This window comes from Seriola aureovittata, chromosome 23, assembly GCF_021018895.1.
Source record: "Seriola aureovittata isolate HTS-2021-v1 ecotype China chromosome 23, ASM2101889v1, whole genome shotgun sequence".
In the NCBI taxonomy this organism is placed as follows: domain Eukaryota; kingdom Metazoa; phylum Chordata; class Actinopteri; order Carangiformes; family Carangidae; genus Seriola; species Seriola aureovittata.
The window spans coordinates 7,326,339-7,350,386 of NC_079386.1; the positions used below are offsets into that span (position 1 = coordinate 7,326,339).

The 24,048-nt window shown below is 39.7% G+C and overlaps 1 protein-coding gene and 3 non-coding genes across 6 annotated transcripts; 2 read left to right on the top strand and 2 right to left on the bottom strand.

Moving 5' to 3' along the window:
- Positions 1-9: 9 nt before the first annotated feature.
- spag17 (sperm associated antigen 17) lies at positions 10-19,451 on the bottom strand. 3 transcript variants are annotated; one of them, XM_056369957.1, is made up of 49 exons: positions 19,207-19,451; positions 18,333-18,473; positions 17,938-17,997; positions 17,591-17,719; positions 17,249-17,417; positions 16,782-16,994; positions 16,424-16,593; positions 16,078-16,224; positions 15,164-15,239; positions 14,905-15,023; positions 14,400-14,600; positions 13,415-13,519; positions 13,133-13,283; positions 12,690-12,902; positions 12,481-12,518; positions 12,247-12,360; positions 11,691-11,839; positions 11,389-11,498; positions 11,230-11,300; positions 10,493-10,753; positions 10,248-10,362; positions 9,953-10,093; positions 9,734-9,844; positions 9,327-9,481; positions 9,096-9,204; positions 8,527-8,690; positions 8,223-8,337; positions 7,929-8,083; positions 7,504-7,624; positions 6,922-7,385; positions 6,493-6,678; positions 6,143-6,279; positions 5,700-5,830; positions 5,252-5,385; positions 4,959-5,147; positions 4,622-4,735; positions 4,385-4,433; positions 4,150-4,240; positions 3,973-4,023; positions 3,424-3,517; positions 3,133-3,244; positions 2,873-2,912; positions 2,623-2,687; positions 2,050-2,186; positions 1,387-1,565; positions 1,176-1,236; positions 829-976; positions 297-461; positions 10-194 (listed from the first exon to the last, which is right to left on the bottom strand). In XM_056369957.1, the coding sequence occupies exons 1-48, from the start codon at positions 19,315-19,317 to the stop codon at positions 334-336; spliced, it is 6,444 nt and encodes a 2,147-aa protein (XP_056225932.1). In that variant the 5' UTR covers positions 19,318-19,451; the 3' UTR covers positions 10-194; positions 297-333. The 3 variants fall into 3 exon arrangements, with proteins under 3 accessions (XP_056225932.1, XP_056225931.1, XP_056225933.1); XM_056369956.1 differs by having other exon boundaries at positions 12,247-12,363; XM_056369958.1 differs by lacking the exon at positions 19,207-19,451 and adding an exon at positions 18,678-18,806 and having other exon boundaries at positions 12,247-12,363.
- Positions 14,155-14,225, bottom strand: trnag-gcc (transfer RNA glycine (anticodon GCC)). The gene has a single exon. It is a non-coding gene; the product is annotated as a tRNA-Gly (tRNA).
- On the top strand, positions 15,674-15,746 carry trnar-ccu (transfer RNA arginine (anticodon CCU)). The gene has a single exon. It is a non-coding gene; the product is annotated as a tRNA-Arg (tRNA).
- trnam-cau (transfer RNA methionine (anticodon CAU)) lies at positions 15,750-15,821 on the top strand. The gene has a single exon. It is a non-coding gene; the product is annotated as a tRNA-Met (tRNA).
- Positions 19,452-24,048: the final 4,597 nt, after the last annotated feature.

Here is a 24,048-nt window from a genome sequence, read left to right on the forward strand (position 1 = left end):
CAATTATTTCCGTGTATTAATAAAGGTTTTATTTTAAAGAAAATATCAAAATCCATCAAAATATTTGGTTTGTGAGGAATAAAATAAAGGAATGTGGTATGGCGATAATTGGACAAAGACTTGAATAATGTGACAACTGATTGAAGATGATGGTTTTGTGTATTCCTGGTGACTAGTAGTGCCAGTAGGATGTCCTGAAATTTACAAACAAAAACAGGTTCAATTATACTGATGGTACAGCAACTGAACTCAGAGGTGTGAGATTTAAATTTAATTTTTTGGTTTGAGACACTGACCTGTTTTTGCTGCCGGACTGGGCAGGAGGGGATTGGTTCATCTGTGTATGACTCCCTGGCCAACCGGTAAGCTGGAAGACAATTCAGGTACTCTGGAGCCTTTCTTTTTGTGTACACTGGTGTGGTCCTTGAGCCAAATTTCATATAACCTCTCATGAAGGATGGGTGAAATTATTTAAGGACCAAGATCACTGTATGTTTTCAATATGCAGACATGGCTGAACCACTCACTTGTTGAATCAGTAGAAATTTCACAACTTCATTTTATCTTCAATTTAACACAAATTCAGTTTCCTTCCTCTGAGGAAAATTTGACAAAAACTGAAAACAAGATATGAGCTAGAATACATAAATTTATGCTAAAATGTAATTTCATAAAATATTTGCGCACAGATATTTAGTAAACAATGCACGCAGGTTGAATAGTAGAAATTTAGTTCTTGGACAAAAACTTATAAAAATACTTGCTACTAAAAAGAAAAGCAAAGGTTTCTTCCAAAGTAAAGCATTTCTTGAGGAGTTCAAAGGATATTAGCAGTGACAGGCAGGTAGAAGATATCTGTTTCCGTGTGGATGACAATATCCTGAGAGATGTATTTTTTTGGCTCTACCTCTCCTGCTTGGGCTGCACACATGGCAAACAGTTCAACCTGCAGTTCAACCTGCAAACCAGCAGCCACCTAGACAGACAGACAGTTCACAGCATATGTAGTTTGTTGTCATTACCAATGCACGCTACACCTGAACAACTCACTAAGTTAATATATGTATCTTTAAAAATGTATTTATACATCAAATATGAGTTAATTTGGAAAAAAAGCTAATTCAAATATCAAGCCAAACATTCATTTGAATCATAACTTCCAAATAGACACTTACAGGCCCTGGGTTGTAGATGACCCGGAGGCCTGTAGTTGGGGGAGGCTGTTTCACATGGAACCTGGCAAAGAGACAGATGAAAATAAACCACAAATATTTACAGGTCAAAGTGTTCCCTTCAGCCTTGAAAGTGACCCAGAAATCGCATGCACCTATGTGAAGTCCAGAATTGCCTGTGTATTTAACTATTCATCCTTTCATCTACCCATACCTGCAGGAGTCAACACCCACATTCTTCATCACCACAGTAATGGCAGAGGAGGTGCCCTCCTGCAGTGTGCCAAAGTCCACGCTGGGCGGGAGGAGCTGGAAGCCCCTCACTACAACATTTGGATAAGTCTGTGAAATTGTACGACACTTCCTCCTCACTGGCTCTTCCACTGATAGGAACTGGAATATGGGACACAGACAGAGACATGTGTGAATACATGTGTGAACAGTATTTGTGTGTCTGTGATTGTGACAAAGGCACATGTACAGTAAATGGTATTTTATTGCATGATAACAGGATATTAAGGGGGAAATGGGTCACAGACTGCAAAACAGAAACATAGTGAAGGTAGTTAATTCATCAACATGTTCTACAGTGGCATATCACCACCTCTAGATGTCAGTTTAGGATACTTTTTAATATTCATAGGTGATAAATCAAACTTAGGAATGTCAGCTGGATACAGCACACACTTTGGTAAAAACAAAAAACATTTCACTTTATTAGTTGTGTAATGTAATTAAATGTGCAATCATTTGAATTTAAAACCCAGGTCATCCATTAACAAGAATAGGATTTTTGTTTAGGAAGCTTTAACATGTAGTGATATATCACATATTTTATTTTTCTAACTGCATGTGTCTAAATGTTGTGTGTGTGTACCTGTTGATTTGGTACACTGCAGGGTTTAGAACTGAGGATGGAGGTTGGTAGTCTGACTTTAGCCCTCCTAGGCTTCCCTGTCACATCCACCTGGACTGACTTATAAGGCCCCGATGAACCCCTCAGACTGATTTCACCTGACATGGATGCACACAAGAACATATTCATTAATTCATATGCAATTTAAAGCATTCAATCAACCTAACCTGCATGACATCCAACCCAGAAATAATCTGGAAATCTCACTGTGAATCATACAGTGTATTTTTGGGGATCATGGCCAACACCTTTAAACTGAACCGAAAAATAGGCTTTACCAGTATTGTATGTCTTTCTTACCATGCCTTCAAGAAATGGGACAGGTTTAATGTACCCTCGGGCCTGACGATGCTTTAAATAGAATTCAGACTACGCCCTCAAAATGTCCCAGCAACATTCACTGTAGCTCCTGATTGATTATACTATTCCACAACACTATGTTTTTAGCTAATCTGAGAATAGACTGACTTGCTGAAATCACTGATTGGGGGATTCATTTGAACATAGAATAAAAGAGAAGGGTGAAGGGCAAACCGGCAGTCTGAGGTGTGGGGTTAGTAGGTCTCATCTCAGGCATCCTGTCACTTCCTGCTGCATGACTAAGAGGAAAACATCAGATGTTAAGCAGTGTCACGACAACGACTGAAAACATAAATTAGACAAGCAATTTATGTAATAAAAATATAAATGTTGTGTCATCTTCTACATCTAAGTGAAAACTTAGATGAAAAACCTAAACACAGGAAAAGCAAAAAACAGTTCATAACATCGTTTTCATCATTACCTTGCTGACTGAGAGGGTGTTGGGTTTAAAGGTCGTGGGGCTGCAGTGACAAATACAAATACATTATATTAAACACTATGCATGTTAATCAAATCTAAAACTATTGCTTCTATGCATTTGCCAGTGGCAAGTTTTGCCAGTTTTAGAAAATTCAGTTCAATTCAGCCTCAGTTTCCCCGTACAGATTCACGACAGGAAACCCTGAAAAATGAGTTTGACCTTAGTAGCTCCTAGTAAATACTGCCAGTATAATAACTTACTGTTCTCTTGTGGGGCATCTTTGAGGAAGGTCTCAGCACTGTCTGACCTGGGGATCGGAGGAAGATCCATGGATAGTCTCCTCATGTCTGGTGTTTGGTGCTGGAGCAGATTCTGAAAAACAAGGCATGATGCTGTGTCTCTTACTGTCCGCTGTGTATTTCTGTATATAAATTCAGAAATGTTGCATCAATGTGTGTTTGGACTTATGGGTTTTATCATAATAATGCTGACTCACAATACTTTAAGAAAGTATAGTTAAGTATATATATTAAATAGAACACATACAGTACCTGGTATATTGGAATATTTTCTGGGTGGAAATAAGGAACAATGTTCTTCCTTGTTAGAGCCATGCTACAAACCTTCTCCTCACAGAGCTCCAGCCTGAAGTACACATGTGTGCAGAGAAAATTACTCATGAGTTGAAGGCTCCTAGTACAAATTCAATGTACTTGTTGTGGTAGTATTTCACACCTTTGTCCAATATCTATAGTGCAACCATACTTTAGTAATATTGCAGTAGCTGTGGTAGATGCTGTAGTTCTGTTCCACATAATTTCATTCAAAGGAGAATTACAGCAGTAGCCTCACAGAAAATGAGGGGCTAAAAGCTATTTCCACAGTTAACACACATCAGTGTGTCCACAGATGTCCAGAAGATGCTCTTGTGAATGCAATTTTATAAAATACTTATTTCAAATGTTATTTCAGTGCATTAAAGCGCCTCAGTGAATGTTGATGTGAAACTTTACCAGAATCAGTGTTTTTTTTTAACTTGATACAGTTACTGAATGTCAAGGTAATGGTTAATTCTCATGTACCTGTACCTTTATATTTACCTGTATTGTGCGCGTTTTACTGTCCATTTTGACTCTTTTCCATTAGTGATGCTGGATAGAAGAGGGGGGTTTAAAGGATATTAATACAGTTTAAAAAAAACCTTTTAAATATCTGTAACTGTCATTGTAGAGAATGTTACATTATCTATTCATGTTTTGCATTTTAATATCTCTTACCTGTCACTAGCTACAGTTGCTGTTACTTCTGAAACATCTGACTGCTCAACTTGGGCTCCAACACCTCGGCTGTACAAACTGCCTATGTCCACTGTGGAAACACACAGAGGAAAATGTGACAATTTTTCATATAATGTACAGTAGGTGTGATTAATTAGTTAAAACTGATCAGGTAAAACCAGAGAAGGACAAATCTTCACACAGAACCAAAACATTGCAAGAAGCAGTCACTCACCTGAGGTCTTGTCAAAGATGTGATCTGCATCCTCTTCCTCTGCGAAAGACTATAAAATACATGATTCATTATTTTACTACGAGTGCACATTTGTGTGTCTGTGTGTGTGTGTGTGTGTGTGTGTGAGTGTATGTGTGTGTGTGTGTGTGTGTGTGTGTGTGTGTGTGTTGTGTGTGTGTGTGTGTGTGTGTGTGTGTGTGTGTGTGTATGTGTGTGTGTGTGTGTGTGTTTGCTGACCAGGACCAAATTGAGCAGATCACTGGCTTGGGCACTCTCTTCCTCAGTGCGAGGGTCTTTAACCTTCATCTCCTCTGATCGCTGCTCCCTCTCCATCAAACTCTCTATGTATTCCTACAGTCAAAGCCACATTTCAACATTTGTCAGAATTTTGTAAAAAATGTCTATAAAAGTCACAATTGAAAGTAACAAAAGTCAGATTATTTTCAGGTGCCTGGTATTTTCTGTAACCCGCTTCACTTTAAACCAAGTGCTTAAGCATCATTCTAACCTAATTTTTTTAGGGTAAAGTATCACATGACCATTTGTCAGATAAGGGATGATGGGTAAGTTTCACCTTCAGCCGTGTGTCTATATTATTTTTGAGCAGCCTGGTGAATGGTCGGTGCTGGTACAGTTCCCTCATCTCGAGGACTTTAGGGCAGGTCCTGACAGGTTGGTGCTGTTCTTCACAACCACCAGACTTCTCTCTCAGAGTCAAACCTCGTCCCATGTTGGTACCAAATTGAGGACCCGGGCTCTTCTTCTGAAACAGAGAGAGCGACAAAATGGAGAGAAGTGTCAGTGACTGGCCCTGAGTGTGTTGTTGGCCTATGTGTGCATGTACAATATATTTATGTGTGCCAGTACCTCTACAGAGGGGAAGTCATGCCAGCTGCGGTTTCTGAGGTTGGGAGGGGTAATATCAGGGTTCTGTTTCCCTAGCAACCACTGGGACCACACACTCTGGTGACTGGGCTTTAGGATTGTAATGCCAAATTCATCTGGAATGGTCACAAGCACAAACACACCTGCAAACTTAACACATTATTTTCTGGAGACACAAGATTTCTCTCTTCCTCTTTCATGGGATAACATAATAGGTAAAGAGCACTCAATTTCACTCAGATAATTAACAAATTAACAACTATCTGAAAGAATATTATGCTTTTAACTAAAACATGGCTATACAACACAATAAAACAATTCTTACTGAATTATCCCCTCTGAAATGTAATTTCAGATTCAATAAGGTTCAATAAGACTAAACATTTTATCATATTATGTCTCTTAATTTAAATGATATTGAACAGTGCACCTTGTGTGTCTGGCAGGGGTTCCTTCAGCAGTGCTATGGTAGGGTCAGAGTACGCCTGGTAGAGCAGCTCCTCTACAGTTTGAGAGCTCAGCAGTTCAGTACCTGAGCCATCCTCGTGTACCAGAAACAGCCTGGAAGATGAGATATCTTTTCAAACTTTCAGTAACACTGACATCCACAGAAGTAGTATAATGTTACTGTTAAGAACTGTCATGCTAGTACTAATATTGAGGGATTTAACTATTTGGATAATTTGCAGTCATCAGTTAGTTGTGGACTTTCTTTTTCAGTATTGAAGTTGAATAGTAGAATGAATATATGCCCTCAGAATGGTCGTTATTACAGTAGCGGACCATTCAGAAACTTTTTATGATGTGAAAAAGCTTCATTGGGGTGGAAATATCAAGTAATTTACTGTACATACTGTATGTATGGAAGCCCACCTGGGACAATGTTCTCTGTGTTTTACATGAAGCCTGGTCACTTCTCTGTCCTCCTCTTCTGGCTCTTCCTCATCATGTTTCATTGTGCTTGAAGCAGGACTGAAGTTCAGCACTGATACCTGCCCGTCCTCCATCACCTATAAGACAGAAACACAGTTAGTAAATGTCAGTTCTGTTTGTTTATTTGTTAAGTTATTCCTTTATTTTTCCAGAAGAGATGTTTCCCTGAGACTCTGAGATTATGAAGGTCTGTTTCTTAGATATAAACTCTCACTGTCCCCCAATGTTAGCCAGTTTCAAACATTAGTATCATGGCAATGACCCATCCTCTTATAAAACTAGTAACTGACCTGAAAGTGGTTCCCATCGGGGTCTATAACATCACAGGCAACTTTGTCTGTGTGACTCAAGATGTAGCTTCCTGGTTGGTTTGTGGGAGTGCCACCTTTTGGACTTGGGGTCACAAGTGGATCAGACGAGTACACACACTTCCCATCACTTTGAATGTGCAGGAGCCCCACATTCAATGGGAACACCTTGGATGCACAAGCATACACACAAACAGGTAAACAGACAAATGTGCAAATGTGTTTTTAACATATGATTCTGCGTAAGAAAGTCTATCAACAAACATTCTGTTTTAATTTAGGCCATCTGCTGGTCATATCAAGACTGACACCATGGTAGACAGCACTGGTATAAATAGGCTAAGAGCATCCCTTTCGATTAAGATAGTCCGACTTTTCTTTAAAAAAACACATTTGGCATAAACCACCCACCTCATAGGCTCCTTGGTTGTTCCCAGTGATGACAGTTCCATCAGCCAAAAAGACGTGAGCCATATGGCGTTCTGGATACATCACCACTGTGGCGCAGCCCTTCTTCTCCACCAACACCACTCGCTCTTTGTTTGACACACTCCCTTTATCACTTTCACATGTGCTCGTCATACCATTCTCAGCCACAGTCTCTTCTGCAAACACACTCTCCTCAACATTCTTATACAATGTATTCTCAGCACAATCCTTTTCACCGAACACATGCTCACACTCACTCAACTCACACTCCTTGTCAGATGCTTTCCCTGCATCGTCCCTGCAACCCTCTTCTCCAATGTCACGAGTATCTTGGGTATGCTTGTTGTCATTGATGCTGTCTGCGCAGCGTGTGACACACACACATTCAATGCAGCCACATACACATTCAGAAGTGGCTTTAAGAGTCACACTCTCAGGCTGCTCCCCTGGAAAGGTAGCAGACACAGGAAAAATTGGTGAGCGCAGTTTTGATGTTTTGATTGTCCAGTTGCTGTGTGCTTATGTAGTGTTGACGACTGTGTTTATGCAGTGTCTGCTGGTCACCTGTGTTTGGTGGTCTGTCTTGGTAGAGACTGGTAATCCTGGTTCCATCTGCATGCTCCACACTCAGAGATCCATCTGGGTTCTGGACAGAAACCACCAGATCCTCCCTTCTCAGCATCACCTGACACAACAACACATGCCAAGATAGAGAAGTCAGCAATAAAAAGCATTAGGTGATTTCAGAATGGGACCTGTATCTTAGAGAATGTCAAAATATTGACATTTTGAAGTAGCAAAGTATGTTAATTGTGAGTTTTCAACATAAAAATGTATTATATATACCGTATATATATATATATATATATATATATATATATATATATATATATATTATTATATATCAATTGATATTAATACCCTGAAAAATACCACTATAGAGACAACTGTTAAGCTTTGTGACATCAGGAGTAATACTGCACTCTTACCTGACGGGTGATGGGGTCTGTAGCCTTGAAGGCATTAAGAGGGGCAGTGGGTATGTGTTTGTGTGTAGTTCCCACAGTGCAGATGCGTTCTCCAGAGGGAGTCGTAGTTAACCAACACCCTCTCCGAGCATCAACCTCCTCCTCTGAGCTCTGTTCTGCACAGACACAGGATACAAAGATCATATGACACTGTTTGCCATTGAAAGTGATACTTAATTAACCTCACAGCAAGGGACAGCATCAAACAACATGGTGGAGAGCAATGTTTTAGATTTGGTAGTATTGCAGTCTGACCTTTCTTGTTGTCCTCAGCTTCGTCGGGAATGTTTTCCTCCTCAACCTCAGAGTCAGGCACCCACACTGGACCACCATCTTGGCTGAAACTGACTGAGCCATCTGCAAACAGCACCTACAGTATACACAGACAAAGCTAATGCTTTGTGTGGCTGTGTGGATACACTGTCATAGGGGGTTCTCACCATTTTATGTAGGAATTCTTGATGTTACAAATCTGCTTGTATGACCTAACCTTAATCAGTTGTACATTTGTTAGTATGTGTAGCTCTATATGAGTGTGTGTGTGTGTATGTATGTGTACCTCAGTGGACCCGTCTCTCATGTAACGGATCACAGTTCCCTGGCTGGTGACATTGCGGGACAGTTCTTTGGAGAGGGCGGGGTCCTGAAGCTGCCTCAGCTCCCCCCTACCATGGAGAGGAAAGCTCTGTCTCACCAGCATACCCTGCTCCTTGGGGAACATTCCTGGACACATAAATTATGTGATAAATAGTTGAGAATGAATATATGTATAGAGTCATAAATGGGAATATAATAGTTATGGAATATCATGCTGAAATTTTAAAGAGGACACATTCATTCAACACAAACTTCTTCCTGTTTCCAGCTAGACTCATTTATAGACATCAAGCAAAGTGGCTAAAATCCTCTTCTGCCAATGTGTATGAGCAGGTAAATTTAAGCGTGGGAGGATTCAAATTTATTATACAGAATACACCCCTTTTGATTTATCATTTAATTTTCATGACATGTACAGATGAGTGTCTAGGGGAAATGTAACAGTTTATACAGAGTTATGTTGCTTTGCACACGCACACCTGTGTATGCATGTCTATATACTTTACATCCCCAATGAAGTGTAACACTGACCTTGAGTATCCTCTCTCAGAAACTGCAGCAGCAGGCCATTAGGAACAGACAGGTTGAGACTGTTGAATGGACTTGCTGTCATTGTTGGCTGGCCTTCACACACCTTAGACTATAGACAAAAACATGATAGGTTATACAATTTCATACCGTAGTATGATAATAACAATATTATTTTCATGGTTAAGGTTTTCTGTGTGTGTGTGTGTGTGTGTGTGTGTGTGTGTGTGTAACCTGCAACTCTTGAGGTCTGTTCTGGCTGGATGGGGTGTGTGTATTGGAGGGAAGTGAATCCAGGTCTGCTTTAGAGCGCTGGGTGGAGGAGGAGAGAGGAATGGGGACAAGGGTGGAGGCCTCTGTGATACCCTCTTCTGCTTTCTGAGGACTCACTAGAACATCCCCAAACAGAAACAATGTTAACACTACCTGCGCTGTGAAGAACATTCACCTTGTCCACTTCAAACATAATAATAAGAATACCTGGAACACTGAACTTATTAGCATATTAGCATTAGCAATTATAGCTTCAGAATTAGCAATTTATCAGCATAGTCAAACTGCTTTCAACTTTAACTAAAGACTGAAATACTTAAATACAGATTAAAACTTCACAAAAGGCTTAAAATTGTAGAGTGTAATACCTATATATTCTCCTGTGGGACCATAGAAACTGTATGAAAGGTGAATTCCATTGTTTAGCACTGCTGACAGGGAGCCCTGCTTCACTCTTTTCTTCTCCACAGGCTCTGACACTGGAAAGGATAGAGACTCACAGGTCATCTTAGTTCAGCTCATCAGTATTATCCATTAAATACCATTAATATTGCTGTTAATGCCTGTATTATGTCCCGCATCTTTACCTTTACAGTCTTCCTTTTTGTCATTGGTTTCTTTGCCGTGGGGCTGAGGGGGAGGCTTTGCTGGATCAATAACAACTTGGTTGATGTGTGTGTAGAAATGATGTCCATCCTTTTTCACAGCCAGTTTCATTAGGCTGGAACCTGGATTGAAAACAGCACAAAATGCAAGTATACATGTGCAAAATCAACCAAAGCACCTGTCAACACCGCTAGGTTTCAGTGAAGAATAACTGGGCTGCTTTTGAAGGCACCTGACAAATTTGCATCCTCGACAACCTCAGCTTTGTCTCTATACCTTCAACATAGCTGACATTCTCCACAGTGATGTGTCCTCCGTCTGAAGGGAAAAGGTACTGGAGACGACCTGACACGTGGATCAACTTCCCATCCATTGTGTAGCCGGTGAAACCCTACACATCACACATGAACAGCCATACGCACATAGTAATGTATTACTTATAAGTAGACATGATTGATATATCCTGCTGTTTTTTTTCTATTGCAAACATAAACTCAACTGTTTTCTGTGTGTGTACTCACATTAAAGTCCTCCTCTGTCTGATACAGGTCTTTGTTTTCCTCCACATGGGCTACTGTGATAGGCATGGACTCTCTGGGAGTCTTGGCTGAGTTGCCTCTTGTCTCTGCTCTGCTCTTTTTGCCACCAGACAAAGTTTTACTTTCTTTACTGTCCGTTGACTTAGCCTCCTCCTTCGGCTGCTTGCCTTTTGGGGCATTCTCCTTCTTTGATTTCTTGGCCATCTCTTCCTCCTTTAGCTGCTCCTGCTCCAACTTCCACGCCTGTAACATCATGCACATAGTAAAACAAACTGCAGTCAGACTGTCAGGGACCACAAAGTAGTGATTAAGTTTTAGAGACTTTGGGAGAGATCAGTCTGCCCCTGTTCTATTTTTGGTAGATAATAAATAATCTAAATATGTCCAGAGAGAAAATAATGACTCTTGAGATAGTCTGCATAAATGCAATGATGTTAAGGCTGATTTTGAATTGGGTCAATCTGGTGCACTGACCATATTTTAGTCATTTCATTTTCATATTTCATATTTCCAAGACTTTTGACTACTGAACCATAGATGTTAACATGTCTAAAAAAAATCCAATATTTCAAGCATCTGTGATCATTAAGGGAGGCAAACAAGGGAAGGAAACCAAATCTTTAAATCCTACTTTAATGTGATAAGTGGTCTAGTTTGGCAGTAAAAACATGATCACAGCTTCCTCATGAGCAGGCATTCATGCGTTAGATAGCGCTGACCTTAAGGGAGTCGTTCCTGATGACCGGCTCCAAAGTGTCCTTCCCCACTGCAGAATCTGTAGTTTTTTCATCTAGTTCAGGAAGACATTACAAACATTATAATTGTATGGTGGTAAGTGCAGGCTTAATGCCATAGTCTTATGTTGAAAGCTACAGTACCTTTTGGAGACTTAGCACAGCTGAGATTTCTGAGTTGCATTGCCTCTCTCTTTAATTCCTCCTCTCTTGTCCAATCTACAATCATATCGGCAACATGCTCCAGATACTTCCTATCAAAACAACAGTGTTTTAAAGTTTGTAACACTCCACATAGGCAATCTTCCACTAGTCAAGCTATAGAGGTCAAGATACTGACTGAAGAGTCTGTTTGTTGTTCTGCATTCTCACAAAAAAAAAGAAACACAGTACTATTGATGTCCTGTGAGAACAAAACCCCTGACAGTGAGAACTTGCATTCTGACCTGAACTTGACATCAGTGTGAAGGGCTACATCCCAGAACTCCTTGCTCTGGCGTTGGGGACTCCTGGGATTGTGGCAAAAAATATAGAGGATGCAGCTTCCTCTGAAGGTGTCCAAGCAGCGATATTCTTCTGAGGCTAAATGGAGGACCTATGCATAAAAAATGTAAAAAAGGAAAATCTGAATACAAGTAAAATTGTAAAAATGTAAAAAAGGTTTCAGTCCAAATAATAATGTTTTTTAGCTAAAATAAGTCAAATTTTCTGACTTCAAACACAAAAGTTGCCACTGCTGTGTATAACCTTAAGCGTGTGTTTTTTCTTCTATAATTAAGTCCTGTACTTAACTTAACTGTTCCTGCAGCATTTCACATTAAAGACCAAAGAGAACTTAGTGTTTAACATCAAGTAACTGCCATATGTCTCATCTGATGCATTTTAATTAGATTCGACTAGGTAACACAATTTGCATATTTAGCAACACAAATAGGGTAGGCAACACGAATGGCAGGTACAACTGCTTCCTCATGCTGACAAAGACAAGGTAAGGAAGATCACCTGTGGGAAGATGGAAGCATCATGGTGTTCAGCATAATACCAGTCAAACAGAGATCTCAGCCTACAACTCTGAATGTCAGATAGGTCCAGATGGTTACACACTCTCCCACTGAACTGCTGGAGCAAAAACAACATGCAACATTTTCGGGAGGAAAATCAGAGCAAATGCACATTTTTTTATTAAAGCTTTCAAAAATGTAAGAAGCTGCATTAATAAGAATATATAAATAATACCTCTGTGTTACCAGGGTCCTCAGTAAGAAATGTAGGACCTATAGTAGAAATAAATGATGAAGCATGGCAATAAAGTTGAAAAGTGTCACACATACAGCTGAGAGATATTATGGCAATCAGGTTTCTTAAGTCAGTTGTACCTTGTAATGTACAGTTTGTACAACATTACAAAATCACTATAACTGAGTTAACCAACAAAGGTAACAGGCCTTTTGTCCGTAGGTCATGAAGCTGCTGTTTAGCGTAGGATAGTGGGTCGTCCCAGGGGATTATTGTGGCTGTCTGCTGCTGTGCTTGTCCCAGTGATCCCTGTGGTCCTGCAGTATTCAGTAGTACACCCTTTTGGTCCAGCCTGGTCAGTGGCATAGTCTCAAACACACTCTGATGAAACAGACGCTCCACCTCAGGCCATGACACAGCATCTGCAGGATATCATCAAATTATAACCTCATTGCAATGTGACCAATCAAGAGCTTTTTCCAAGAAACTGAAACTGACTAACATCTTCATGTATGTAATTCGTTGGATTAATACAGTCGAAAAATATTACATTGTGCTTCCAAAAACTAAGGAACACAGATACAAATTAATAATCATCAGCAATGGGTATACTGTATTGAGGTGGGTGCCTCTCACAGTTTCTGACCCTGACCATCTGTGCAGTAGTGTTGCAGCTGCTGTTTGACTGCCATCCAGCAGGTGTAGCTCTTTCTCGGATGAGCTGCAGAATGGATTAGCTCCCACACTGGAGACAGCTTCATCATGGACAACTCCACCTCTGCTGGATCAAAACCCTGAACAGCCTATAAGTAAGTCATGTGCACACAAACACACAATATATAAATACTTTTCTGGACCAAAGATGAAAAACTATCTACTAACTATGTCAATCAAATTTACACAATTGTAAAAAAAAAAAAAAAAAAGTACTTACACTGATGTCCCTCAAGCGCAGTGCCCTTTCATTGTGGTGTCTGATAACCAAAGGGTGCTGCGACTTCTTCTGAGTCTCCTCTGCTTCAAACTTCTCTACTAGCCTCTAAGACAAAAGGGAATAAAACTGAAACAAATTAGCAAATTATTTCATTCTGTGCAGAGTGCATCTGAAAAACCAGGAGTAAGAGGGGAAATCCTTATTGAGTTTACATTTACAATGATAAAGTAATTCTCACACACCATGATTCCATATCTGGGTTTGGAAACCACAGATTGTCTCTCTTGGGTAGACAAACTGAAGAAAGTAAAATATACAATGTAACTTTTACCTGTGAATCCAGTTTCTGTCATTATACACTCAATGTTGTAAGAACAATGTAAAGAAGATCAGAGAAAGCCACATTTTGTAGCACTGTGTGATTGTACTGTGCATGAGATTAAAGCACCATCTGCTGGACTTATGTTGTCTGTATTGTTGTCAAAAACAGCAAATGAATGTTTTCCTCCTACGCTTTCCTTCTGCTCTACAAGAGCAGTGTGTCCTTCTCCCTCCTCCCATTTCACATCTCTGCCCCCCTTCTCCGCGTATGCTGAAATGACGGCCCTCCTTGCGTGACGGAGGAATGGTGGGGGTTAGCTGGCATGGCTCGTGCTTACGACAGGCCCTACCCCCTGAAACACAAGCCACTTGTTTCTTGTCAGTGATCCGCAGGCTCCTCCTGCCTAAAATGAGTGTGCTGCATTGGCCGGGAATCGAACCCGGGCCTCCCGCGTGGCAGGCGAGAATTCTACCACTGAACCACCAATGCTGCATGTACAGCAATCACTGAATTTTTGTATTTTTTCTGTGAAGACAATGAAACCTGAAACATTTTTTTATCTTGTGGCTTTCAGTCCTGTTGGTTTAAACACAGCATATGTAGAACTATTCATTTCTCAGGGTGTGTGTGTGTGTATGTAGTTTGGCGTTATGGCCACTGTACCTTCTTGTCTTCCTCATTCTGTATTATAGTCAGCAAGTTATTTAACATGTGGCTTCTCTCTTCTTTTGTGTGCACCAGAGGCAGGAAGCTCTGCAGCATGTAGCTGACGAGCCGACAGTCTAACCAGGGACCATCATGAGGTTTGGGCTTCTCAGCCACATGGGACTGTGTGGAGACAGACTGTTCTGTGGAAATCACCACCTAGAGAAACAAATACACATACATATGGGAAAAATTGGGTTAAACCACCAATACACTATTCAGGATTGTAATAGGCTGCAACAGAGAAGAATATTCCATTCCCTTCTTTAACATAATGTCTGAGGAAATGCTATTTAAATCAATGTATTTAGTCCACAATTATATCAGCCACAGAAACACTGACCTCTCATACAAGTAATGAGGGAAAATTTTAAACCTTATAAGTCTAAGTCTTTCTCTGACCACACACTTATCATTCACACTGACAACAGACACACACACACATGTACATGCACAAACAGACCTGCTCTAGCATACAGTGCAAGATAAGGGGCACCGAGCAAGCTTCAGGTGGAACCAGGTTCAGTAGGTTGTCATAGTAACGCATGTCCACATCTGTAGAAAGAGGAGGCAGCTCTGTCTCTGTCCATTAAGAAGAGAGGATAGAAAAAGAAAGAAGGTTAGATTGTTATCCTACTCTGAGTTTTTAATTCAAACACACACTCACAAGTATATGCCAAAAACACATGAGGAGGAGAGGAAAGGGAGGAGACAGGTTTTACCATGGTCTGGGGGACTTTCCTCCCGCACTGACTTCTTCTTGGAGCGTGGAGTCATGGGGAGAGGGGTCGGCGCAACCTGGAAAGAAAAACTCATAAGAACACACAAAGTACAAAGTTTTGAAATATTAAAACTATGCACCTAGTATCCAGCTGACTGATGACGGCTCACTGGGCAGGTTATAAATATTATTTGGTCTCAGCATATGTTGTAGGACAGCTGATGGTACTGTATTGTAATCACTATGATGGCCACGCTGGACAAAGCTGCTAGGTCCACATGTATTCAGCAGCTTTTGCTACAGCAGTGAACTTGGAGAATATGATATGTAGCCCAGGAATGGTTTGTACAAGTAGCTGTATTTCACACTTACACACTTTCATATAGTGCTGACTGAAAAAAAAAAAAGATTTCAGATGGAATGGTAATTACTGCATTTCATTTTCACTGAAAATTTGTTTGTGCTTGATCACCTTGAGTCTACGACCACTGAACACTGCCCTAAGTACAGTGCCCCAGTGGCCTAATGGATAAGGCACTGGCCTCCTAAGCCAGGGATTGTGGGTTCGAGTCCCATCTGGGGTGTGTAGCAGAGTGGCGCAGCGGAAGCGTGCTGGGCCCATAACCCAGAGGTCGATGGATCGAAACCATCCTCTGCTATGTCAAAGTTTTACCAAAGAACCTGAATGTCTTTGAGTTTTAGACTATTTAGACTAGTTAGACGTTTGAAAATATCACTTTGGCTGAGGGACTGTATAACCTGACATACAACATAACATTTTAATTTTATTTTACAGACTAAAAAATTAGTTTATCAACCGAGAAAATAATCTTAAAATTAATAATGAAAATAATCAGTAGTTGCAGCCCTGTCATGAAGCTATGCTGACTGACATGCATGTGTGTATATGTGTACCTCTTTGGGCTGAGAATCCAACCCAACAATAGTGGGTACACTGAAGAGTTTGATGTTGTCTAGGTAGTGCTGATGCTGCCTGCGCCAGTCCAAACAGTCATAGATGAGACTGGCAACACCCTCAAAGATTCGGCTTCCCAACTGCAGCTAGACAGTCAGTAAACCCACACACAGATAAGGAAAAAAATGAAAAATGAAAAATGAAAATCAAATCAACGGCAATGTCAAACTGACTGAATAGCAAAAAGTGAGACAAAACATACAAAATGCAGAAAAAATGACAATATTCAGTATTTTATACAAGAAAAAAAACATTGAGAACACATCTATGAAATACATATCTCACCAAAGCCCCAGGGTCCTGTGGGTGGAAGGAAGGTAAGAGATCTGGGACAGTGTAGCTGAGCTGAGCCACATTGTGGAGGTTGGAGTCCAGTGGCATGCTATCCAAAACTGGTCTCAGACCTGACCAGAACAGATCCAACCTCGTGGCCCGTACAGCCTGCTCCACACTGTCTGTGATTTGTCGATTGAATTTATTCAGCAAATGTTAAGTAATGCCATATGAACTGACATACATGTAGTAAAGTAAAGGATGTTATTCTTTAGATAAAGTAAATTGATAAGTTTGAAACCATGTAAAAGCTATTGTGCATTATACCGCATTAAATTTGTAAAGACAGAGAATACTCAAGGCAATTTACCTGCATCCAAAACTGGAGATGTTCTCTGGCTCAGCTCATTGTCCTCAGAGGTGTGTTGTTCCTGCTGCACTTCACTAGTTTGTTTGTGCTCTGAACACAATTCGATGACATTAGCTACATTTACACCTATGGCATTAAGGGCCACAATCAGGTGGGGCTGGTAGAAGCCCAGCACCAGAATGTAGTGTTGAGGACCATCATCAGGCTCATCATCTGTGCCCACACACAAAGAAACACGAACACAAAAGTGTATTAAAAGTATATTAGTCGATGTCCAGCCTCTCTCTAATGCACAAACACTACAATTCTATACACATATTGTAAAAGCAAGTGGTAGCCAAAGACCTCTTGTATATACATTTTCTCATTATTCTTTACACATTAAAAATATATAAAATATGTCTTTCATTACTCTGCTATAGATAATTAACAGTGTTTGTATGTATTATTTGCACAATTGGTTTTACCAATGAATTTAGGCGGCTCAACATCATCCCTGCGTTTGAGCTTGGTCTTCTTATCCTGGGAAGGTCCCTCAGGTGAGGGCGGACTCTTTCCCTTTTTGTCAGAAACCTTGGCTGCTCCTTTGTCCTTGCTGGCAGAGACAGTCCCGGCCTTTGCCTTCTTTTCCACATCCTAAAACAGAAGTGGACAAAAATGAAATTAACTCTTTCACTGTTGAACAAAAATGATATCATAATCTGTACTATACTGAGTAAAAGGTTTTTGCCAACTAATTCTTCAAAGCCATTTCAAGACTATTACTAAATTATTTACACCTAGAATCACATATATGAGGAAACAGTCACCTGCTCGGATTCCCTCCTCTGCTGATCATTGGCTTTGATCTGAAGCAGCTGGAACTTCAATATTTTTGACATCAGGTCACAGGGAATCTCCTCTCCTGCATCCAGCAGCACCTTAGCAGGCTCCATAACCTACACATACAAAAAATAAGACACAAACACAAAAGAGCAATGCCAACACACAAACACAAACATGCACACATACAGGATGTGCACACACAAACCTAAAGAGCATACACACTTCTTTTCAGTTTCTTTTCAGACAGCAGTACACTAGCGTACAACGTATTAAAATATAATTTCTCTGCTATATTATATGAATTTACTCCTCTCAGACATCCCAAGCCTACCTCATAGAACATGGGGACATCATCAGGTTTTTTTGCTTTGGGATTCCCCAATTCATGGATCTGTAACAGAGAGAAAGTTTTGAACTAATGAAATACAAGGTATTAGAGTTACATTTTTTGGATTAGGTAGATCAGTTGATGATGAAATAATACTCAGAGTTTCAATTTCATTAGCCAATCATGTTGTGGTTAGTACAGTGAGAAGTGCAAACAAATGCAGATGCAAATTGTTTTATTAAAGCTGAGATTTAATAGAAACATGTAATTGCGTAACTTTGAACTAATCACTGCATTTGCCCAGGGGGAGGAAAATATAAAAAACAAAAACAGCTCTGCAGTAACATAGGAGACGCTATTAATAAAAAACTATTTCTTACATATTAAACATAGAGTACCTTTCTAAGGGTGCTGTCCCAGGTCAACAGGCCGAAAAGTTTGCGTTGAGGTTGCTGCACGGCCAAAACCAGAGCCTGGACCAGCTCCTCATCTTCTTGACTTTTCCCAACCACCAAAGACACACAGGCCTGCCAAGAGTCCTGGAAAAGGCGTCAGGACAATACGACACAACATAAGAAAATACACGCATACCATCCAAGTCAACAGCTAGAGGTGACATGGTTTCACTTCTGTCTATTTGTCTTACAGTTAATCAACAGGTGGATTTACGCTGACAAAACAAACATTTCAAGGACAGCGTACATCACATGGCTACTAACAGAAGAAAGCTAAACGTTACTCACAGAAACACTGTCATAATGCTGGAGCGTGCGAAAGCGGCACTAGCAGGACTACTAAACAAAGTTTTGCTCGACAGAAGTACCTGAAAATAACCTCAAAAACAACACATAACCTAAACATCCGGGTTTGACATCTCACCTTCAAAATAAAAGCTCAAATCTTTAGCGTTGCTATCTTTTTACGCTTGTGCTGTGCAAATGTCGTAGGAAGTATGTTTAGCGCAGTTTCCACCAAATTATTCAGTGACCTAATAAATGTCACTGAAGTTGTCTCAAGGAACAGTTTTGAAGATAACACATAATTTCTGAGTCCTATATTTCTTCTTCCTGAAATCGCTAGGTAAAAACGCAGGTAACATTATAACAGAGATTGTGGCTAGCAACCTGCTAGCAACACTGACAACGTACCATGTGTAGTCCTTTTAATAAGAACTCTACAAGAGCTATCTTAGTTTCACTTTGTGTGATAATAAAGAAATGTTTGAGCACATGATAGGTTAAAGCAAAGAAAGAGTTCAGTGAGATAATAAACCTCTTCAAACTGTGCTTTAGTGAGACCAGTCTCCCAGTTCTTGTTGACAACTGCGGCTCCAGCTGCGTTAGTCTTCTTTGCTGAGCCCTTTTTAGCTGCTTTTGGAGGCATTTCTACTCACATACATCAAAAAGAACACAGCCCGCAAAAACAGTCTTACAGTTATCAAAGCAAAAATATAATTAGTTAAAAACTACAAATTAATTCCAACTTTTCCTGACAGCGTCGCCAGCTGCTTGTGTTGCCCCTAGCAACTGCAAGAACACTATAGTCAAGTACAACAAAGTGACTCTTCCTGTAAACTTTCAAAACAAAAGCAGGACTAACCACACATTTCGGTTTCAATGTTTGACATGCAATAAAAAGAGAACACCTGCACATAAATATCATATTATCATAACATATTAAGTATTAGTACAGTCTTACCAACTAGTATCAACCACTAAATATTTTTTGTTTAGATGGAAATAATTTTTTGTAGGTGACGTTCAGTCAAATGTTGTTTTCATTCCTTTTCTCCACCAGATGGCAGTAGGATCCCCTGGGCTGGGGGACTCAAAACCTCCGAGGTCAAAGCTTTAATCCCCAAATTATGGTAATAGTTTATACTATTTCCCTATTATATAAATAGTATATTGTCTGTAATTATAATAGAAGACAATGCAGCCATTCCATAAGAAAGTAACCTGACAGTTAGCACCATCTGGTATCTAAAAATTAAAAACTAACTTTAATGGCAGCAGTTATGAGCAATAATTCCTCTTGGTCATGTCATTGAATAAAGCCACAAAACTGTGACTGAAATTATGAAAGACATCTGGTTTGTTTTCAGTGCCATAACCCCTGAAAAATGACCCAAAGCTTCCCAAGGATGGGAATCTGGAACACATACACTTTGGTGTCATGCCAGCTGTATAATGACTGATGAAACAATTTTCCACCAGATGAGCCAAGTAACAAGAAAAAGGTTAAATTAGAGCAATACAAATAAGAAAAGTTCAATTCTAATTCATTATACCACATGAATAAAGAGTAGAATACAGATCTATTTTAAACCACAATGCAGACAATACAGCAAAGAGGATTTAACCTTGGCCAGGTTTTATTTAAAGAAAGGGAGCTTCTGAATATTAGTCAGGTGAATACTGAAGTGGAATAAATATAAAGATAGTGTATTAAATTAATGATAATGAAGAGTGAAGTGATAAAGGGTTCATGGCCACTCCACCACTCCTACACACTCTCAGGCAACAATTAAATGAGCAACAACAATTCTTAATAATGATAATTTTCTTATTAGGCTTACAATTACAGTTCAGATTTTTAAATAGAACAGACAATCTCATTGGCTGTTTCAAGTAAAATAGTAAAATAGGCCTTGCATAGTTGCTATTTTTTTTAAATAAATTGTAAATAAAATAAAATATACATGTTCTTTTTTGTTTCCTGTTTGTATTCAATTTGTCATATAATTTCACATTTCAAAAACAGGGTGAAAAACTGAAGGCTTCCACAGAATAGTTATCCTTTTTGTCAGCTGTTTTCATAATTGCTGAATTCAACATGTTATTAAAAAAGAATAAACAAGAAAAACATGATAAATTAACATTAAACACTGAACTAAGGCATTTCCTGTTTTACTTTATGACTTTCTATCCAATTCAGCCGAAATTTCGAGAGAAACGATCAGCAAGATTGACATCAGAGATTATTCTTGACCATTCCCAGAGGTGAAACTGGCTGTTTATTTTATCTTTTCCTGAGGGATTTGTCTGGGCATATACATTTATGCACTCATAGAAGCTTATTTGGGCTATGCGGAGCTGTGCAATCTCAATGAGGTATGTTTGAGCCAGAAAAGATGATCCATTTAAAAATGAATGACTCATTAGAGTACATACACTGGGTCTCTGTTAACAGTGACTCAATAACAATGGAATGATTCTTGCTCTACTCATCAGAGCTTACTTTAAAGATTCTCATGCACCACATCTCTGCATCAGAATCATGGTTTGGCACAAATTTCCTGTAAATCCCATTGGAGAAGTATTATTAATGCAAGGGGACCATGCATTGACCCAGGCAATGACCTACTTCCACCATAAAAGGTCAAAAGTGAGACAACACCCACTTGTCAGATGCCAGAGAAATCTACGCTCGATGCCAGCAGTGCATTAGTTATGGAGGAGTTGTCATGTCCAAACCTTCCAGGACAGCGTCCTAGCAAGGTCACACACACGCCAGATAAACACTGTAGTGACACTTAAATAACCCTCCATCCACACTGCTGCAAATAGCATAGCAACATCTCAAAATATCCATATTTTTTTTAGGAATAAACTGCTCTTAAACATGTGCGTCATGTGCCTGTTAGGGCTATTTTGTTTCTTCATCCACTTGCTACTCACACTTACTCAAGTTAATGTAATCTGATCAGAGCAAGAAGTTCTCAACATTACATGTAAAACCAAAAGTGGAAGTCAAAACATACTTGACTAAAATGGCAAAGAACATCAGACACTGTGTTATTGCCAAGGCACTATACCTGCACTTTACATTCTGTTACACCCAGTAACTTGAGGTATCTGTGACCACATGCAGCAATCAGTTTTAAATCATGTGCTTACAAACGACTTAACACTGTATTTAGATGATGGGTGGTCTTTCAAATATCAATCTGTTCAGCAGCACATAAAGCATCCTATAATGTGTTGAAGTGATTTTTATGGACACAGCCAGAGGAAAGATAATGAAATAACCAGAAAAATCCAACAAATCAGTTCTGTAATTAAATACTATCCATGTAAAAAGGAATATTCTGAACTGCTGTTGACACCCTGTCAGAGATGTGTTGATTCATCTGTATGGGGATTTTTGAGACTCATGTCCATGTTGTTGAACTGGACTGTATTATACTGTAAAATGTTTCTTAATATGTTGGTCCTGTACCTGCATATATGCAAATGAGGTGGAGGAAATATTATGGTAGAAACATGCCAGTACGATGTAGTCCAAATCAACACCAACATAGTGCTGAAAAGCCTCTGGATGTCAACATACAAACTGGTATTATTCATCTTGACAGTAAGATGAACATTTTCAGTAACGCTGCAGGGCTATTCTTTTGTGTTACATCATAAGCTACAGTTGTTTTTCTGGTCATTCTGCATGGCTAGGAGGGTGTGCTAGCAGGATGCACATTTCATGCCATTTATTTTTTACCAAAGGACGTGAACCGTATTGTATTAGAAAGAAAAAGAAAGTACTAAGCTAAGTGCTAAGCACACCTAACAAGACTAAGAGCCTACAGTCATGCCTGCTGCCCTGTGAGGCCGTATTTAGGCACAGCAGTGCTGTAAGCTAAATGCTAACATAAGTAAGCTTACATGCTCAATGACAATGCTAACATGCTGATATTTAGTTAGTATATTTACCATGTTCATTGCTTTAGTTTGGTGTGTAAGCATGCTAACATATTCAAACATTCAAAAAGATAATTAAACTTTAATAAAATGCTACAATATCTTACAATTTGTTTGTGTTCTTGTGTTGGAGTAATGATAACTGCAGTAATATAATGTTGGCACTGTCCGTCAGCCTGTGTTTTGTCAGATTGCCCTCAATACTCAGGTGTTAAAGTGCTGCTTGGCAATGCAAAGTACATTTGCATGCTGCCAGCTCCAATGGCAGCAAGAGGCAAGTGTAGGAAAGATTTGAATTTCAATTCGCCGAAGCCATCTGATGCAACGTCAGTAAAGAGCAAACAGCAAGCTCATGTTTACCAACCTGACCATTTAATGAGTCCAACTTTCTCTGGATGGAGATCTCATTCTCTGCTTTTTGGAAGTCAGTGTTTTGATTTGTTACACAACCAACCATATCTAACAGAATATGAAATTAAGTCACATTGAGTCAGTATTTCAGATTAACACTATCTGGTTAGGTAATAACGAGGCCTTTCATATAATACCTCCATTAAGCAAAATCTTACACTTTTGGCCACCTTTTTCTTTTTTGGTGTAAATGATCATTAACAGTATCACGGGACAGCTGGTATAGTAATAGACTGTCCAAAATCAGTCCCTGTTTTCTTCCTAGTGCCAAGAGGGACTAGTGAATGATTAAACAAGGATCTACCTTTTTTTAGGGATACACTATGCTATATAGATATTTAAAAGTTAGATACACAAATTACACAAACAATTGGGAATATCTTGTAAATTAACATAAAGAAAAGATGATAATGCAGAGCAAAAATATCTAACAGGAAAGAGATAAACAAATCTAGATCACAAACTAAACCCAGTCACAGTGTAACATGCTTGCACCCTTTGGCCAAGTTCATCAGATTTCCATCTTCCCAGAAAGAGGTTGTTCTGTGGGTCAGGAGGAAACATGAAATCAAGCCCAGCTCGTCTCTTGGGAACAAACAGGCTTATCTAGTGACTCGGATGCCCCGTGGAGATGCCGAGGCGACTCAGAGCTGGTAAACATCTGTCAGCTGTCAAGGCTACAGTATGTGCTGTTTAGACCAGTCTGATCAATGTGATTGACTCTGCAGGTGTGGGACATGATCCCAAACATGGGACTGTCATTGAAACCCCATACTGTGAGGGGTTCAGATGAATCATGTTGACACTGAAGATCTCAAGTACCTCCAATAGACTCATGAGCTTCAGTGAATGAGCTGCCAAGCCAGTACAGTGCATCTCAGATTCTTTTGGTTGCCACAGTGTGAAAAGGCCTTCAGTACTTTTCCATGAGGCTTGAGGCTATATTAATTATGTTGGTCTGACTGTCGGTAGGAAAATTTGCTGTCCCTGCCTTTCTTTGGACATACAG